The sequence below is a fragment of the Balaenoptera musculus genome, chromosome 18 (assembly GCF_009873245.2).
Source record: "Balaenoptera musculus isolate JJ_BM4_2016_0621 chromosome 18, mBalMus1.pri.v3, whole genome shotgun sequence".
Lineage (NCBI taxonomy): Eukaryota > Metazoa > Chordata > Mammalia > Artiodactyla > Balaenopteridae > Balaenoptera > Balaenoptera musculus.
Window position 1 is genome coordinate 74,749,590 of NC_045802.1, and position 20,845 is coordinate 74,770,434.

General features: G+C 38.1%; 1 protein-coding gene across 2 annotated transcripts in view; it reads right to left on the reverse strand.

Annotated features, from left to right (window-relative positions):
* Window positions 1-12,629: 12,629 nt before the first annotated feature.
* The window catches only part of FAM155A (family with sequence similarity 155 member A), a 594,427-nt gene continuing 586,211 nt past the window's right edge, over window positions 12,630-20,845 (reverse strand). Inside the window, exons 3-4 of one of the 2 annotated variants that reach the window (XM_036831944.1) lie at window positions 16,082-16,127; window positions 14,212-14,327 (exon numbers count right to left, since the gene is read on the reverse strand). In XM_036831944.1, coding sequence (XP_036687839.1) covers window positions 16,105-16,127 — 23 coding nt within the window. In that variant the 3' untranslated portion in view covers window positions 14,212-14,327; window positions 16,082-16,104. Of the gene's footprint in view, window positions 14,328-16,081; window positions 16,128-20,845 lie in introns of both variants that reach the window. The other variant, XM_036831943.1, reaches the window with a different exon arrangement.

The following is a 20,845-nucleotide window of genomic DNA, read 5'->3' on the forward strand; positions in this document are numbered from 1 at the left end:
GCTCCGTGGCATGTGGGATCCTCCCGGACCAGGGCTCGAACCCATATCCCCTGCATTGGCAGGCAGATTCTTAACCACTGCGCCACAAGGGAAGTCCCTAGTTTGCCATGCTCTTGACTTATCTTTGCCTTATAATTGTATGTGCTTCTCCCACTCTGATCTAAGAACTGGAAAACCAAAAATACGTCTTTTGTAGCTGTTTCCCCAAAGGCCTAGCTTAGTCCCAGTGACATGGAAGACTCTCAGTTTTGTTTCTTTTTTCCAATAAAGGAATGAAGGTCATGAAGGTAGGTAGTTTATATGTCTGTTTTATGTAAATGAATGAGTGGAAATGTAAAATATGCCTACTCTTCTCAAAATAAAAAACATTAGGTATTGATTTTAATCTTCAGGTTTTTTTCCCTTTCTGGAAACTTCCATAAAGCATAAAAGAAGTCTCTGTAATGGCTATATGGGAAAAGAATCTAAAAAAAAAAAACAGTGGATATATCTGTATGTATAACTGATTCACTTTGCTGTACACCTGAAACTAACACAACATTGTAAACCAACTATACTCCAATAAAAAATTTTAAAAAACATAAAAGAAGAAAAGAAATATATTTAATGCTACATTTGACTACCATAAGAGACATTTTTATCACCCAGAAATTTTATTGAGGGACCAGAGACTTGGCACCACATGCAACATGTTTGCCGTGTGGCTGACAGGGTTTTGGTGCTCTGGCCGGGTGTCAGGCCTGGGCCTCTGAGGTGGGAGAGCCGAGTTCAGGACATTGGTCCACCAGAGACCTCCCAGCTCCACGTAGTATCAAATGGCAAAAGCTCTCCCAGAGATCTCCATCTCAGTGCTAAGACCCAGCTCCACTCAATGACTAGCAAGCTACAGTGCTGGACAGCCTATGCCAAACAACTAGCAAGGAGGGAACACAACCTCACCCATTAGCAGAAAGGCTGCCTAAAATCATACTAAGTACACAGACACCCCAAAACACACCACCAGACATGGACTTGCCCACCAGAAAGACAAGATCCAGCCTCATCCACCAGAACACAGGCACCAGGCCCCTCCACCAGGAAGCCTACACAACCCACTGAACCAACATTAGCCTCTGGGGGCAGATACCAAAAACAATGGGAACTACGAAACTGCACCCTGCGAAAAGGAGACGCCAAACACAGTAAGTTAAGCAAAATGAGAAAACAGAGAAACACACAGCAGATGAAGGAGCAAAGTAAAAACCCACAAGACCAAACAAATGAAGAGGAAATAGGCAGTCTACTTGAAAAAGAGTGCAGAGTAATGATAGTAAAGATGATCCAAAATCTTGGAAATAGAATGAAGAAAATACAAGAAACGTTTAACAAGGACCTAGAAGAACTAAAGAGCAAACAAACAATGATGAACAACACAATAAATGAAATTAAAACTTCTCTAGAAAGAATCAATAGCAAAATAACTGAGGCAGAAGAACGGATAAGTGACCTGGAAGATAAAATAGTGGAAACAACTACTGCAGAGCAGAATGAAGAAAAAAGAATGAAAAGAATTGAGGACAGTCTCAGAGAGCTCTGGGACAACATTAAATGCACCAACATTCGAATTATAGGGGTCCCAGAAGAAGAAGAGAAAACGAAAGGGACTGAAAAATACTTGAAGAGATTAGAGTTGGAAACTTCCCTAACATGGGAAAGGAAATAGTCAATCAAGTCCAGGAAGTGCAGAGAGTCCCATACAGGATAAATCCAAGGAGAAACATGCCAAGACACATATTAATCAAACGATCAAAAATTAAATACAAAGAAAAAATATTAAAAGCAGCAAGGGAAAAACAACAAATAACACACAAGGGAATCCCCATAAGATAAACAACTGATCTTTCAGCAGAAACTCTGCAAGCCAGAAGGGAGTGGCAAGACATATTTAAGGTGATGAAAAGGAAAAACCTACAACCAAGATTACTCTACCCAGCAAGGATCTCATTCAGATTTGACAGAGAAATTAAAACCTTTACAGACAAGCAACAGCTAAGAGAATTCAGCACCACCAAACCAGTTTTACAACAAATGCTAAAGGAACTTCTCTAGGCAGGAAACACAAGAGAAGGAAAAGACCTGCAATAACAAACGCAAAACAACTAAGAAAATGGTACTAGGAACATACATATCGATAACTACCTTAAAAGTAAATGGATGAAATGCTCCCACCAAAAGACATAGACTGGCTGAATGATACAAAAACAAAACCCATATATATGCTGTCTACAAGAGACCCACTTCATACCTAGGAACACATACAGACTGAAATTGAGGGGATGGAAAAAGATATTCCATGCAAATGGAAATCAAAAGAAAGCTGGCATAGAAATTCTCATATCACACAAAATAGACTTTAAAATAAAGACTATTACAAGAGACAAAGAAGCACACTACATAATGATCAAGGGATCAATCCAAGAAGAAGATATAACAATTGTAAATATTTATGCACCCAACATAGGAGCACCTCAATACATAAGGCAAATGCTAACAGCCATAAAAGGGGAAATCGACAGTAACACAATCATAGTAGGGGACTTTAACACCCCACTTTCACCAATGGACAGATCATCCAGAATGAAAATAAATAAGGAAACACAAGTTTTAAATGACACATTAAACAAGATGAACTTAACTGATATTTAGAGGACATTCCATCCAAAAACAACAGAATACACTTTCTTCTCAAGTGCTCATGGAATATGCTCCAGGATAGATCATATCTTGGGTCACAAATCAAGCCTTGATAAATTTAAGAAAGTTGAAATCTTACCAAGTATCTTTTCCAACCACAATGTTATGAGACTAGATATCAATTACAGGAAAAAATCTGTAAAAAATACAAACACATGGAGGCTAAACAATACACTACTTAATAACCAACAGATCACTGAAGAAATCAAAGAGGAAATCAGAAAATACCTAGAAACAAATGACAATGAAAACACGATGACCCAAAACCTGTGGGATGCAGCAAAAGCAGTTCTAAGAGGGAACTTTATAGCAATACAATCCTACCTCAAGAAACAAGAAACATCTCAAATAAATAACCTAACCTTACACCTAAAGCAATTAGAGAAAGAAAAACAAAAATCCCCCAAAGTTAGCAGAAGGAAAGAAATCATAAAAGTCAGATCAGAAATAAATGAAAAACAAATGAAGGAAATGATAGCAAAGATCAATAAAATTAAAAGTTGGTTCTCTGAGAAGATAAACAAAATTGATAAGCCATTAGCCAGACTCATCAAGAAAAAAAGGGAGAAGACTCAAATCAATAGATTTAGAAATGAAAAGGAGAAGTAACAACTGATACTACAGAAATACAAAGGATCATGAGAGATTACTACAAGCAACTATATGCCAATAATATGGACAACCTGGAAGAGATGGACACATTCTTAGAAAAGCACAACCTTCCAAGACTGAATCAGGAAGAAACAGAAAATATAAACAGACCAACCACAAGCACTGAAATTGAGACTGTGATTAAAAATCTTCCAACAAACAAAAGCCCAGGACCAGATGGCTTCACAGGCGAATTCTATCAAACATTTAGAGAAGAGCTAACACCTATCCTTCTCAAACTCTTCCAAAATATAGCAGAGGGAGGAACACTCCTAAATTCATTCTACGAGGCCACCAGCACCCTGATACCAAAACCAGACAAAGATGTCACAAAGAAAGAAAACTACAGGCCAATATCACTGATGAATATAGATGCAAAAATCCTCAAGAAAATACTAGCAAACAGAATCCAACAACACATTAAAAGGATCATGCACCATGATCAAGTGGGGTTTATCCCAGGAACACAAGGATTCTTCAGTATATGCAAATCAATCAATGTGATAAACCATATTAACAAATTGAGGGAGAAAAACCATATGATCATCTCAATAGATGCAGAAAAAGCTTTTGACAAAATTCAACACTCATTTATGATTAAAACCCTCCAGAAAGTAGGCATAGAGGGAACTTACCTCAACATAATAAAGGTCATATATGACAAACCCACAACCAACATCGTTCTCAATGGTGAAAAACTGAAACCATTTCCTCTAAGATCAGGAACAAGACGAGGTTGTCCACTCTCACCAATATTATTCAACATAGTTTTGGAATTTTTAGCCACAGCAATCAGAGAAGGAAAAGAAATAAAAGGAATCCAAATTGGAAGAGAAGAAGTAAAGCTGTCACTGTTTGCAGATGACATACTATACATAGAGAATCTTAAAGATGCTACCAGAAAACTCCTAGAGCTAATCAATGAATTTGGTAAAGTAGCAGGATCCAAAATTAATGCAGAGAAATCTCTTGCATTCCTATACACTAATGATGAAAAATCTGAAAGAGAAATTAAGGAAACACTCCCATTTACCATCACAACAAAAAGAATAAAATACCTAGGAATAAACCTACATAAGGAGACAAAAGACCTGTATGTAGAAAACTGTAAGACACTGAGGAAAGAAATTAAAGATGATACAAACAGATGGAGAGATATACCATGTGCTTGGATTGGAAGAATCAACATTGTGAAAATGACTATACTAGCCAAAGCAATCTACAGATTCAATGCAATCCCTATCAAACTACCAATGGCATTTTTCACAGAACTAGAACAAAAAATTTCACAATTTGTATGGAAACACAAAAGACCCCGAATAGCCAAAGCAATCTTGAGAAGGAAAAACGGAGCTGGAGGAGTCAGGCTCCCTGACTTTAGACTATACTACAAAGCTACAGTAATCAAGACAGTATGGTACTGGCACAAAAACAGAAATATAGATCAATGGAACCCGGATAGAAAGCCCAGAGATAAATCCACACACATATGGTCACCTAATTTATGACAAAGGAGGCAAGAACATACAATGGAGAAAAGACAGCCTCTTTAATAAGTGGTGCTGCGAAAACTGGACAGCTACATGTAAAAGAATGAAATTAGAACACTCCCTAACACCATATACAAAAATAAACTCCAAATGGATTAATGACCTTAATGTAAGGGCAGAAACTATAAAACTCTTAGAGGAAAACATAGGCAGAACACTCTGTGACATAAATCACAGCAAGATCCTTTTTGACCCACCTCCTACAGAAATGGAAATAAAAACAAAAATAAACAAATGGGACCTAATTAAACTTAAAAGCTTTTGCACAGCAAAGGAAACCATAAACAACATGAAAAGACAACCCTCAAAATGGGAGAAAATATTTGCAAATGAAGCAACTGACAAAGGATTAATCTCCAAAATTTACAAGCAGCTCATGCAGCTCAATATCAAAAAAACAAACAACCCAATCCAAAAATGGGCAGAAGACCTAAATAGACATTTCTCCAAAGATATACAGATTGCCAACAAACACATGAAAGGATGCTCAACATCACTAATCATTAGAGCAATGAAAATCAAAACTACAATGAGGTATCACCTCACACCGGTCAGAATGGTCATCATCAAAAAATCTACAAACAATAAATGCTGGAGAGGGTGTGGAGAAAAGGGAATTCTTGCACTGTTGTTGGGAATGTAAATTGATACAGCCACTATGGAGAACAGTATGGAGGTTCCTTAAAAAACTAAAAATAGAACTACCATACAACCCAGCAATTCCATTACTGGGCATATACCCTGAGAAAACCATAATTCAAAAAGAGTCATGTACCACAATGTTCATTGTAGCACTATGTACAATAGCTAGGACATGAAAGCAACCCAAGTGTCCATCAACAGATGAATGGATAAAGAATATGTGGCACATATATACAATGGAATATTACTCAGCCAGAAAAAGAAACGAAATTGAATTATTTGTAGTGAGTTGGATGGACCTAGAGACTGTCATACAGAGTGAAGTAAGTCAGAAAGAGAAAAATAAATACCGTATGCTAACACATATATATGGAATCTAAAAAAGAAAAAATGGTTCTGAAGAACCTAGGGGCAGGACAGGAATAAAGACAAGAGACGTAGAGAATGGACTTGAGGACATGGGGACGGGGAAGGGGAAGGTGGCACGGACATATAAACACTACCAAATGTAAAATAGATAGCTAGTGGGAAGCAGCTGCATAGCACAGCGAGATCAGTTCGGTGCTTTGTGACCACCTAGAGGGGTGGGATAGGGAGGGTGGGAGGGAGACGCAAGAGGGAGGGGATATGGGGATATATGTATACGTATAGCTGGTTCACTTTGTTATACAGCAGAAACTAACACACCATTGTAAAGCAATTATACTCCAATAAAGATGTCAGGAAAAAAAAAAAAGAAATTTTACTGGTGTTCATCATGTGATTTAAAAACCAAGCTCCATACTGCTGCCCCACACCTTGTTCTGAGTTGAGCTTGATTGCTGGTCAGGACGGGGCCTCAATCCTCTCCAGTGGGAGAGCGTCAGTGAACAGGAGGCAAACACCAGGGGAGACCTGGAGTGTTGCCTTCAGGATGATGAGCTGAGTCTACTAGTTACTTTGTGACAGGGACACAAATAACATTGTACCCAATCTTCATCTCTTTTCCTCTAGTGTCACAAAAAATAAATTTTCACTTTCCGTTCACCTTTGAGAAGAGCTTGAGGGAGAAATAGAAGATTGATTGGCCAAGTTCACAGGCAAGTGAAGGAAGAAAACCGGTGTTGATCTGTTTCTAGGAATGAAGTCACATGCTGATTTGATATAGTAAATAAATATTTTGCAGGATTCAGCTGTTATTTGTCATTGCACAGGGGTATAAGATTCAAGATAGATTATTCTTAAAAGAAAGCCTTGCTTAATGTATTTTCTTTCACCTTAGATCTTTCAAAATATACTTGCATGTTTAAAGCAGCAGTGCACTAAGTGCAGTTTGTAAAGTATTCAGATAAATGCAAAATCAGTGGCATCGTGCAGTGTTGTGGGTGTTGATAAAGAAGGTTAGACTCTTAGTAAGATGCTAGCCCTCCATAAAAATATAAAAATGAAAATTTATCAAAAATATGTGCAACAATATTGGATTTCTGTAGAGGTTAACTTTTGATTTCAGTTGAAGCATATGAATTTTTTTCCAAAATCAAATTTTGGAAGTAAATTTCCTATATATTATTAAAATATGTGTAAATCCTCTAACCCAAGTAAAGTCAAAGTCATTGTTTGCATCTTTAAATATATTCTTACAAGAGTATTATTATATTAGTACTTTTCACATTCTCTGACAATTTCCTTAAGTCATTTTGAAAAGAATACTTCTTTCTGAGTCATTGTAATAAACTAGTGCATCAAAGTTTTCCCTAGAAGTTTAAAGGGTCTTGGTTTCTCTAATAAAGCAATATTTAATATATTTCACATTTTTAATATTTTTTTTTTCTGATGAGATCATTTAATTCTCTTTTCAATTCTAAGAATCATAGGACAGTCTACCTGATTTAACAACAAAAACCCTGGCACTAGTATAGCTCATTTAAAAATTCTGAAGTTGAGAAAGAGAGAGCAAAAGACAGAGGGAGAGAGACAGACAGAGGGAGAAACAGAACTGGTGGCGTGTGGCGGTGCAGAGAAAGAGAGAAAGAGGAGAGGGGAAGAGAGGTTAGGAAGGAGAAGGAAAAGGAGAAAGAGATCAGAGTAAATGCAGGTAACTAAATCCATTTGTAAACATCCTGAATATTTTGTTTGATACATATTGGGCCTAACAGATGCGTAGGGAGATTTTAATTTAAAGTGTTTAATTGAACATGAATATGACTTTGTAAAATTCCATATGAAATTTGAAGAGATCTAGAAAGCTATAAAAAGAGTTTCTGAAAAACCATAGGAATTAAATAAAAAGGTACGTTGTCTTAAGAGGAAAGGAAAAAAACGGAAAACTACCAAATTTTAGACTCTAATTATGGTAACAATACCTGAGAACATTTTACATGTTTTATGTATTTATTCATCATGCTGTGTATTTTGCATATCCAAAACCTTATTTCACTGTATCACATCTCAGGAAAAGAAAACTGCATTAAATCAAAACACTTTGGCTCATCTTGACTTTTGCTTAGAGCTGTAGAAAATGTTTCACCAAGAATTTCATCAAAATGGAATCACTCTTTAAAGGCTTAGAAAAGAACTTTGTTCCTATTAGATTTCCTTTACTGATAATTTTTGCAATTTTCCCCTTTAGATTAAGGGGAATGAAAAAATAGATAGAAGTATTATTTCTATTGTTTCAGATAGTGAAATCCTTGGCAAGGGCCTTAGCAACAGCCATGATTATAGCACTAAGTCATCACATGGTTTACCCAGGGCCATCATGAACGTGGATTCTGAGCCAGGATGGTGGCAGGGCCAATCCCAGTCATACAAATTGCCTTCAATCCATAGCAGTGGTCCACTGGTCTTCTGGACAGATTGATAAAAGCAGCAGAAATAATTTCCTTAACTGTGTTGCTCCATTTTTTTCATACCATATATAGATATAGTCAAGAATAAAAAATAAAAATAGGACACAAAAGAGAGAAAGAAGTTAAGTATAGTACTGAAAAATTTAAGTTAACTAATTTTTTTTTTTGAGACTCAATCAACAAAATGATCTAAACTAATATACGCACTTTTAAAAAGAAGTTCAGCCAGTTCTGTTTTGAGAGGGGTCAACTGAGTCAGCAACATAATGATAGCAAGAGAAAAAGCTAATTAACTTAAGATGAATAATCGAGTCAGCCAGAGAAACAAGGCGTAAACAAACGTTAGCAATGTCTTTTATATCTTTTTAGTATTTTTAATATTAAATTTAAAAAGTTTGCCATTTAAGAAATAAAGCATTTCTGTAGCTGCTAGTGTACCACATAAAGTTGTAGTGAAACCTGCATTTTTCACATCGTTCTTAGTCTCTCAGAATTGGGTGGTATTACTACTTTGGTTCTATGTTTTTATTTACTCAAAAATTGTACTTGAGTGAATTTAGAATAAGAATTTTAAAACAACATAAGAGTTTATATAGTTGTCCCTATTTTTAATATATCACACATCATCAACAAAAATTAAAAAATGGAAATATTGTTTCAGTGCAAACATTAAGGTACTTATTATGATATGGAAATTAAAGTCACATGGGGGAAAAGGAAGAAAAGGTAAAGAGAAAAAGTAAAAGAACAATCAAGTCGTCCCCACTGCCCCCGCCCCGGCCGGCCACATGCTTGCTGGATTGGACCCGGGCCACGGCAGTGAAAGCTCCAAATCCTAACCACTAGACCACCAGGGGACTCCCTAATTCAGAGTTTTTCTAATGTCCATATAGAATTTTAAATTTTGCTTTGATTTTCCCATCTTATTATGTCATCTATTTTGCAGTGAAATGGCCGATGGGAAATGGACATAAGTTGAAATTTGCTTTTCAAAACCAGTGGCTTCCTCGTTAGCCAGCACTCAGACAACTGGAATCTTGCAGCAGCCAGTGTTGCAGTGAGCTGGGGGTTTAAGGAGAGACAGTCACTGTTTCTATATCTGTAGGTCAACAGCCTATATCCACAGATCAATGTCCAGAGTCTGACTTCCAACTAAAGTTTTAAGGGTAAAAGTGTTTGAAGCTGTTATAGTTGGAAATATGGAGTGGGTAAGACACATGCCGAGACACTCACATATCTATTAGGTGGGTGAGGGGGGGGGGGTGGAAGGGGAAAAGAGATAAGAATTAGTGAAATAAGAAGATTAATCAAGAGCCTTGCTTAATCCATTAATTTACTGAGACTTAATTTACTTAGACTTAATCAATAACTTCTCAGGCTTCCTAGTTTTTTTCACTGTGATTTCATTGCATGGAAATTGTAGTACTAATTTAAGACAAAAGAGATATCAACTCAGCATAGACATATATTCATACAGAATAAATTTAAATTTACTGCAGTGTTTTTGCTTAAGGAACCAGAGGCACCCTCTTGTTCTCTCTCTCTCTCTATATCTATCTCACTATAAAAATATGCCAGAAATATATAACCCTTTCTCCCTATATACACACATGGATGCATATATAGTCAAATACCCGTCTGCAGTTATAGTGAAAATAAGATGCAGTTTTCGTTTCTTTGCAGATTGTATGATTCCAGTTGCAATAACACTGTAAATTTGGCTGTTACCAAGAAAGAACTAAAACAATGCCTGAGACTGATGAATATTTTAATGTTGTCCAGATACCAAATGTCATCTGCCAATTCAGATATTTGACATATGGATCTGACACCCAACTACATCTTTCATTTATTTTTTTTTCCTGGTAAAAATGAGGTTTTTATTCATTCATGCAAAAATCCATTTTTATTTTCCTCCCCTCCTCCCTCCCTTCCTTCCTTCCTTCCTTCCTCCCTCCCTCTCTCCCTTCCTTCCTTCCTTCCTTCCTTCCTGTCTGCTTTTTTCCTTGCTGTGTTCCTGCCTTCTTTTATTTTAATGACTACAGGTCCTAGTAATTAACAGTACCAATTCATTGGTAAGGAACTAAATTGCTTTTTTTTATCATGGTGTCATTTAAAAGAATAACTTTTGCTTACTATTTGTGGGTGAGGGGAACAATACTATCTTTTTAATGAAGGAGAAGTCAATATAATGTACCACCAAACATCACTGCAATAAGGAGTCATATATAACTCCACTTATGTTAGTTGACATTTGGTTTTGCAGTATCAACATATTCTTCAAACAGGGATTTCTCTATTGCAGAAAAAATAAGACAATAATAACTATGGAGAAGTCTGTTTCATACATTTGTGAAGAATATTATTTTCTTGATTTTCAACTTGTTTTCAGAAATAATTGTTTTAATATCATAATTCATTATCTAATATGCAGTGGATATCCACCACGAGGAAAATAGAACAAGACGATGATTACAAAGGTGCAAGGTCTGAATATTTTCTGTGCAGAACATCAAGCATGTCATCAAGTAGGAAAACCACTGCAAATGATCCATGGATGTAGTGAGATTTCCATCACCAACTGGCTGCATCACAAATCATCAATGGTTGTTTCTTGACTTTGTAAAGGAGTCATTGCCTATTTGGATTCTTTAGCCGATCGCAGGAATAGCTGCTTTAGTTCACTGTGTCAGTGGAAATGTCATAGGCAAATGGTTACACATTTACGATCATGAATACTAGGCACGGAGACCCTTCTCACGTCAGAGTACATGTGGCAAGAAAAAAATCTGACCAGAATTACAGTTGATTCCAACTCTGGCTGACTTGCCATTCCCCTTCCCACCCCACGATCTCTTCCTCACCTAAGCGAGAATTTCATATTTACAATACTGCATGGTTTTTCCCAGCTCTTGAACTTGTCTTTTGGAGGGCTTACCTCCCATGTAAAGCAGTGGTGTTTTGGTTTCCCTCTTTTGGCCGCCATTCTCCCCAAACTAAAGCTAAAACATGGGCAGGTGGAACCATCCAGCCCCCTTATTCTGGCAAAGAATCTTCATCAGTTGCAAAAAATATTAATAGAAAATGAAACCCCATTGTTAAGGGATGCTATTTGTCATCACTTTGCCCTGTGTCTAGAAATAGTAACTTCTTGTCATCCCAATAAGAGTGGGTGCAACTTGCATCTTCTGTTGTGTCATTTTCCTGAAAGAATGGAAATGCCTCTGGCATGAACAGAAGCACAAGAAACACTGAAGAAACAGATAGTGGGATGGTGTTTGTCGGGCAGAGGTAGATGAAGGTCACGACAAAATTGGTTCTGGTCATGTACCTTAAAGTCATTAAGAGGTCAGTGGAAAAAGAGCTCATCTGATACGTTCTTCCCCTTGAGTCGTCACCCACCCCTCCCCCTCCAGTCATGGCTCCCTAACCCTTCTCATCCCACCCCCAGCTCCACTGAAATCTAGAATCCCCCACTAATTAGGCTTTACCAAAACTCACTTCTATAAGTCTCGCAAAATTCAGTGCAGTTAATATGCGCCAGAGCCACTGCCCACCCACCGTCCCCAGAAATAGTACCATTATTTCCATAAATTACAAATGCCGTGCCTGTGTGTGTGTGCACGTGTGAAAGTGTGTTTGCATTTGAATAAAAAACAAATTTCAAAAAAGGAGCAAAAACTGGAGAATTTTGCATTTTTGGTGGTTTTTTTGTATTTGCGCAGACCATTTTAGGATTTTCAGTCTCAACAAAACACTATTAAAACAAAGAATCTAGTAAAATATTTGTGCATGTACTGCTAAACAATTCTAGCAATTTTATTAAGCAATACCTTTATTATTTTGAATATTCTTAACAGACTGGAACAAAACAGTTTTTTTTTTTTTTATTCAAAACAAAATATGCATACTGTAACGCGTGTCGCAGAGTTAGGTATGATGCAGAGATTAAAGTTTTGTTTCAACATAAACAAATGCCTGGGGGAATTTCATAGCTAGAAAGTTAAGAACTAAATTTTGTTCGCTAAGAGGACCTTTTCCATGGTTTTCCTTCATCTGCCAGCTATACAGCAATCATCCCTGAAATGCAGTTCCCGAGTGTAGTTAGAGAATAGTAAAGAATGTGAAGTGGTTCTTTTAAAATTATTTGTTTTGTTTGTTTGTTTTAAAAACAGCCCTTATTAACTCTTCCTTCCACTGATTCTACTGTAAACTCATAAAAGCCTTTTTTTTTTTTTTTTTTTTTTTTTTTTTTAGAAAGCAAATTCATAGACACTCAGCAGGTAAAATGTTCCCACAAAAAGAAAAAATACAAACAGAGCGATCCGATTTCTCCTCTTGTCTTCAACTATCTAGAGCATGTGAGAGTGGTAACGTTTCTGTACTTGAATGAAAATGGCTAACCTAGTTTTTGAAAAGTTCTTTTTGATAATGCAGAATTGCATACACTTTATACCTGGAGTAATTAAAAACTGTATGTGGGGGAAATACTGGGGTGAAATGGTCTAGATTCTGTATGCTGCAGGTGTCTGAGCACGTCTGCAAGCCCTCCACAACGAGGAGGAAAGGAGGAAAAAGAAGCCCAGATTTGGGTCCTCAGAATCCTGTTCCTGTGACAATGGCCAAAAGGTGCTCGTGTAGTCCTGCAACAGAACTGAAATCCCAGCGAAAGCCCAGCCACCTGCAACTTCAGGGCAGGACACCCTACCTCCTTACACCCCCATTCTGGGTGGCGGCTCCCAGCCACCCGACCAGCGAGGAAGGCCTGGGCCCTTGGAAGGGGGAGCTGGACCAACCGAGTTCACGGTAGTTTTCTTTGCTTTTGTTTTATTTTCAATGTAAAGATGTGCTAACTGTCTGACCCCACCTGTTATGGAGAGCACTTGTTTGTTCGGCTAGAAAGGGCCCCCCTGGGTCTGCTCCGTTGCGGGTTTGTGCAGCAGCGGCTCAGGGGCCCAGCGGAGCGTGCACTGCGCCCACTCACGGCAGCTGCGACAAGGACAGAAGCAAGCGGATGTCGTCTGCTGTGGGCGGGGAAGGCCCGGGGCGGGCAGGCTGGGAGGGGCGTGGGTTCCAGAGGCAGGAGGGAGAGTCAGGGAGTTTTTTTATTTTTATTTTTTTGTTGTTTTCTTTTTTTTGTCTTTTTTATTTTTTTATGATTTTTTTTTGTGTGTGTTGTTGTTGTTTGCTATACCGCGAGGTCATAGCCGTCATTCCGCTAATAGAAACTGACAGGACATGAGACAGAACTATCTGAGGAACACACACAATGACTAGAAATATATATAGAGAGACAGTGAAAAGACTTAGTTTACCTCTGAGAAACCATCCCCCCAAATAAATCCTGTATTAACAAGTGCAAAAACAAACCAAACAGATAAACCCAAATCAAAAGGAAAGCAAAGAAAACCTCCAAACATTAAAACACAGTGTATAAAATGGTGTGAGAAATTGAAGTCACTTTCCAGCCTTTTAGTCCATAAAAAGCTGTGTGTGTGTGTCCTTGTTTGGATTCAGGCCCCTCTTTTCCAGTTTTGCCCTCCAGGCCCTGCACGAAGTGATGCACGGGTCGGAGCACCCAGGCCGTGACGCCGGTGGCCAGGGCGGCGGGCATGCTCCAGGGTCCAGCGTCCTTACTCCTTGCTGGCCGAGCGCTCGTCAAGTGCGTGGACACCCCCGAAGCCCAGGGCCGTGGCGTTCTGCGCCGCCGAGGCCGTGAGAACTGTGTGAAGGAGTATCAGCACGAGGACACACAGCCTGAGTCTGCTGGGGCCCAGCCTGGGTGCCGCTGAAGCTGGGAGCGACGTCCTGGGACAGGAGCCGCCTCTGTCCACCGTCCCCTTGGAGGGGGTGTTGGATTTTGCCTCTCTCCTGACGTCACAGCATTCTGGTTCATCATTGGTTAGAAAGGTTTCGTAGAGCCCTGGGGGGTGAAGAAAGGGCAAGGTTAACAGGCGAGAGGAAGATGGGTAGGAAGGCGCTCAGAGCGGACGGCAGCGGGTACTTTAACATCTGATCCACATCTTACGGCAATGGAACATTTTGTAAAGGAGAGTCAAGTCCATACAATCTGGGTCAATGGTCAACCGTGCTCTCAAACCAGTACTTTTAGGTTCCTCACTGCTCTTATTGTACTCTTGGTGGTCATCCATGAAAGTTCTGGGTTGTGATGAATACAGGATATAAGATTTCATTAGGTCAAAACCAGAACCTAAGGTTCTGGATCAACTTGGTGACCAGGAACATTCAACCACCATTTTCTCTTTAACAGGAATGTGATTAATTAATGCAATGCGTAAAGTGACACCCACTAGTTATGAGTTAGCATATTTAGCATATTTTATTTATGAAACCACCAACCAATCATAATACCGGAGCTACAGGAACCATGTTACTAATCGCTTCCTCTCAGGAACCTCACCAAGGCTCACATCTCCCTTTCTTGGTGAATGGGCTTAACATCTACACACCCAAAGCGTGACCATTTCCATTTGTAAATACTTCTCTTATTCTTCCATTTGCTATTCTATTGATGACTGCCTACATTGAAGCCTGTATTGTCTTTTGCCTGGACCACTGAGGGAGGAGTCTCTGCCTCATCCTTCTCCCTTTCCCATCCTCCAGCATCACTTTTTAGTGATTGTGGGTCTAGCTCACTCTCTCGCTCTCTCTTATTCTCTCTTCCTTTTTTCTCTTCCCTCATCACAGAACCTCTCCTCTTTCTCCCTTCTCTTTCCCCTTCTTCCTCTAAAAACACACATCGTTCTTATTTTTAAATTGATAAGTGGAGACTTTCGAAGTGACGAAAAAGAATAAAACAACTGGCTATCTAAACCTTCCAATCTCGTTTCTTGCTAGATTATAAAATTTTTACGTGGTCGCTTAAGCCATTTTGTATCCTTTTTTTTAACTTGACTGAAACGTTTTTTCATGAGATCTAGCATGAAGTTTCTACACAAATTTTATTCTGTTACTCTCAAGCTTGAAAAACTTGAAAATGACGATAGAGTATTTGTTAGGGTTAAATACGATGTTGTATGTAAAGTGCTTGGCTCAGTGCCTGGCACAGAGAAATAACTTGAAAAATTTGACTACTGTGAATTATAATCACTATTAGTAGTGCCTCATTGACTCGACCTTACTCATGAAATCTAGTCTCCTTTCCTCTCTCTCCAGACTCACTGCTCAGTGCTCCAGACACCCTTAACTCTTGGCTGATCTCAGAACACGTGACACTTCCACCCACATATGTACCACGGCTCAAGCTTTCTTTCTGGAATTTTCTCCATCAATTCATAGAACTAACTCTCATTTCTCCTTCAGGTTCAGCTCACATGGAATTCCCTTTGTGAAGCCTACATTCATAGTCCTGGGCTCCTAGTGCATTTTGTGTAACGCTTCAATAGAGCAATTATTATTTTTTCTTTTAATCACAATTGCTCATTTTCATGTCAATTTCCTTACTTATGTGTCACCATAAGAGCAAGAACTATACAGTATCAGCCTCGTGTTCCCAATATGTTGCAGAATGCCTGAATAAAATAGGTACTTAACGAGATTTGTTACACGAATAAGCTCAATATATATTTATTCAATAAAGAGTCTATTAAATAATATACACTGCAATCTTCAGTTTCTTTAAAAAAATGACCAAGATATCCTTATAATGATGCTTACAATATTCATTTCTTCTTAGGCATTCAAAGGTAAACTTCACCTTCGCCTAGGTAGAATATGGAAAAAAAACTGAATTAATGAGGTCTGCAGCTCCGACATTTTTATTGTATGTATTTTATTCTTTTTTCAAATAAGATACCTCACTAGTAGACTAATCGTTTATTGAAGTATACGTTTTCCAAAATTATATTCTACAAAGAAGAGAGTTTATAGTTCAGATTATAACAATAGAAATCTAAAGGTCATTTAGGTCAACATTTTAGAATGTTAACAGTCAGAATATCTTTAACAATGCCATCCAGATAAGAAGCTCTTCCAAAGTTGCTCAGAAGCCAGCTCACTGATTTAGACCTAAAGTCATTTCAGAAAAAATAAGGCAATTTGTTCAGGTCAATCAATGTACTCTTCTTTTGGACTAAAAAATTAATACTCTTTCTTTTTACATTGTCCATCTTTTTAATAAGAATTTTTATTCAGAGTTATACATGCATATTGTAATCAAATAATTCTACAAGATATTTTATAAAAAAAAATTCCTCCACCTCCTCCATCCCAAACTCTTCCTTCTCAGAGGCAAATATTGCACTTTTTTATTTGTTTCTGTATTTCTGGAAATAACCTGTTTTATGCTTTTTGTGATTTTTCATTTTTTATCACTATCACTAGTAGATTCCTCCCCCCCCACCCCGCCCCCGCCCCAGGACATGTGAGGATAAAACATTCATTCTGCACCTTCTCCAGCCCATAGGTGACCCCCTTCCTCTATGGTAGTAAGTTTAATACTCGGTGTTCCTTTATTGGGATGCTGTAAAAACAATTCTCAACTCAGACGTGCAGTAAACTTCCATTTTCCATTCCGATTCCACTTTGTTTTTCCTAGAGCTAATACTTACTAATCCTTAGAGTTTTCTACATAGTTACTAATTCAGCACCCAATACTTTGCCAGCTCTTTCCTATCAGTTGTATTTTCCTGAAGAACTATCTCCTGGAGTCTTTTACCATCTGGACTGGTGGCTTTTATGCCTAATGCATAGATTCCAGCCTGAAAACTCCAATGAACCTTCCTCTTGCGGATGCTGACTGCCTCTTTCCCATGGATTTCCTATCTCCTGTTCCTTATACCTCTTTGCTCATTTTGGTGGACTCGGCATCTAGTATTTTCGTAAGGACAAACTCTTGGGAGTAAATTTCTGAGAAGCTGTATGCCTAAAAATGTTTGCCTCACGTTTAATTGATTGGCTGAGTATGGAATTCTGGCTTAGAAATTCTTATCCTTCAGCTTTATTTGAGCGATACTCCCATATTTAGTTGTTGAACCTCTGGGACCTGTCCTTTAATTTTCTTATCATCTCCCTTGTTCATCACTTCATCCCTTGCTCTGCTTTCTGGAGGATTTGGTGAGCTTTACCATGAAATAATTTTTACTGAGTTTTTCTTTTTTAAACAAAAAATCACGTTTTAATTTCCAAGAGCTCTTTTATATGCTCTGAATTTTTTTTTGAAGTGACTGTTCTCATTTCACAGTTGCAATATATTCTTTTATCACTCTGAGATTTTTACAGCACTTTTATTTGTCGTGTTTTATTTCCTCCCTGCATGCATTCTGTTTTCTCCAGATCGCTTTTTTCTTCTTTGTCTCTTACTTTTTACGTGGGAAGCCCTCCTCATGTCTGTCACCCAGTCCAACAACTTTCTTCAACCATCTCCAAAAAATAGTTCCCCTCCCACAAAGAAATATGCCAGCACTTTTCTCTGGAGAGGGAGGCATGGGTTACGGAGATCTGACTGCCTCATATACAGACTTCCACCTGGTCTCCCTTATGTTGTCACCTCCTCCAAAGTATTTCATGCTGTCAATTCCTGTGTCTGGAGAGAGTCTTGGATGGAAATCTGGTTGACTCTTTGCTTCCTCTCTGCTGCTTTAGCATTCACTTTTCTAGGTGTCACCAAATCATTTCACATGCACCAATTTTCTTTCTAGTTTCTAAGAGGGTTTGGTTGTTGTCTCCTTATCCATTCTTCTGTCCTTTTGGATTTATGCCTAATAACGATTTCTTTTCTCTTGGGTCTGCCTAGGAAACTTTACTGCACTTTTCTCTACATCGGTCTGCTTTGTCCTGATCTCTGACTCACTCCTCCAGCCAGGAATGCTGCCTGTGGCTGGATTCTGCCTCAGTGTCTCCCCAGAAACTGAAGACACAGGGCATCTGCGAAGGGCCAAGCCAGCCTCGGATATTTTTCCCTCTGCTGAATCCTTGTTCCCTAACTCCCTCACAGGTACAGTTCTGAGTTCTCTCTAGTAAACCGTCTGGATACAGATGCTTCCTGGGAAAGCCTACCTATAGCAGCCAACTCTTCCTCATCCTTCAAAGAAACTATAAGAACATATTACCAAATGAAAATAAATAAGTTCTCAAACAATCTCATTGCACAAATATATAAGAGATTGGGATTAGGAAAGGAAAAGAGCAATTTTTTCAGTTAATGAAATGTTGTTCTTCTACAGTTTGCTACAAAATGTTCTATCTGCAATCTCTAATGAATCATTACCTATTTGACATTGAAAATAATAGTAGCAGCAATTATTCTATCTTATAGTACCAACCTCATGAATTATTTTTGACTATTAAATAATACACATAAACTGTCTAGAACAGTGCCTGGCAGGTAGTAAAATGTCACGTAATATTAATTACTCCTCTTATAAGTTGGGATAAATAGTAGAGTCAGAATTTATTATTAGGAAGGGCTTTAAAGAACATCTAATTCAAATTCTTTTTCTGTTTTCAATTAGTCTAAGCCACTCACAGAAAAGCCTTATTTTTTACAGCTCAAAACAATTATTCTAGTATAGTCAGTATAAATAACATCTAAGTACAGGAAAGACATTCTAAGGAAATCCTTAAAATAAACAATTATTATTTCAATATAACCCTTTATTATCTCAGTAATTTACATTTTGCCATCTTTAAATCCAGGAATATGAGACTAATTTTTCAAATATTTGAACTAGTAATATGCTTTATAATATCTTTCCAAATGCAAAAGTTTAGAAAACAGTGAAGTAAAAAGACGAGGGAAAATTACCCCAAACCTGATTTCATTAGGATGAAAAAAGAAACAAGAAGAAACTGTTGGAATTTGTTTCCTCAACTTTTTATTAACACGGACACACATATACAGTCAGACCTCATTTTATCGCACTTCACTTTATTGAGCTTCACAGATATTGTTTTTTACAAATTGAAAGTTTGTGGTGACTCTGCCCAGCAAGTCTAAGGTGCCACTTTTTTCTATTTTTCATTTGCTCACTTTGTGTCTCTGTGTCACATACTGGTAATTCTTGCAGTATTTCAAACTTTTTCACTTTATTATATTTGTTATGATGATCTGTGATCAGTGATCTTTGATGTTACTACCAAAATTGTTTTGGGGGTGCCACAAACTGTGTCCACATAAGATGGCAAACTTAATCAATAAATGTGGTGTGTTTGCTCCACCGATTGGCCATTCCCCATCTCTCCCCGTCTCCCTCAGGCCTCCCTATTCCCTGAGACACAACAATATTGAAATTAGGCCAATTAATAACCCTACGATGGCCTCTAAGTGTTCAAGTGAAAGGAAGGGTCACATGTCTCTCACTTTATATCAAAAGCTAGAAATGATTAAGCTTAGTGAGGAAGGCATGTTGAAAACTGAGATAGGCTGAAACCTAGACCTTTTGTGCAAAACAGTCAGATTGTGAATGCAAAGGAAAACTTCTCGAAGGAAGTTAAATGTCTACTCCAGTGAACACAGGAATAATGAGAAAGTGAAACAGCCCTAGTGCTGATATGGAGAAAGTTTGAGTGGTCTGGATAGAAGATCAAACCAGCCACAACATTCCCACAACATTAGGCAAAGCCTAATCCAGAGCAAGGCCCCATCTCTCTTCAATTCTATGAAGGCTGAGAGAAGGGAGGAAGCTGCAGAAGAAAACTTGGAAGCTAGCAGAGGTTGGTTGATGCGGTTTAAGGAAAGAAGCCATCACCGTAACATAGAAGTGCAAGGTGAAGCAGCAAGTGCTGCTGCAGAAGCTGTAACAAGTTATCCAGAAGATCTAGCTAAGAGAATTAACGAAGGTAGTTACACTAAACAACAGATTTTCAATGTAGATAAAACAGCCTTATACTGGAGGAAGATGCCATTTAGACTTTCATAGCTAGAGAGAAGTCAATGCCTTTAAGCGTCAAAGGACAGGCTGACTCTCTTATTAGGCGCTAAAGTAGCTGGTGACTTTGAATTGAAGCCAGTGCTCATTTACCATTTCTAAAATCCTTAAGAATTATGCTAAATCTACTTTGCTCATGCTATTAATGGAACAACAAAGCCTGGGTGACAGTACATCTGTTTACTGAATATTTTAAGTCCACTATTGCAATCTACTGCTCAGAAAAAGATTCCTTTCAAAATGTTACTGCTCATTGACAACGCACATGGTCACCCAAGAGCTCTGATGGAAATGGACAATGAGATTAATGCTATTTCCATGTCTGCTAACACGACATCCATTCTGTAGCCCATGGATCAAGGAGTAATTTTGACTTTCAGGTTATTACTTTTAAGTAATAACTTAAAAAATTCATTTTGTAAGGCTGTAGATGCCATAGATAGTGATTCCTCTGATGGATCTGGGCAAAGTCAACTGAAAACCTTCTGGAAAGGATTCACCACTAGAGACACTATTAAGAGCATTGCTGATTCATGGGAGGAAGTCAAAGTAT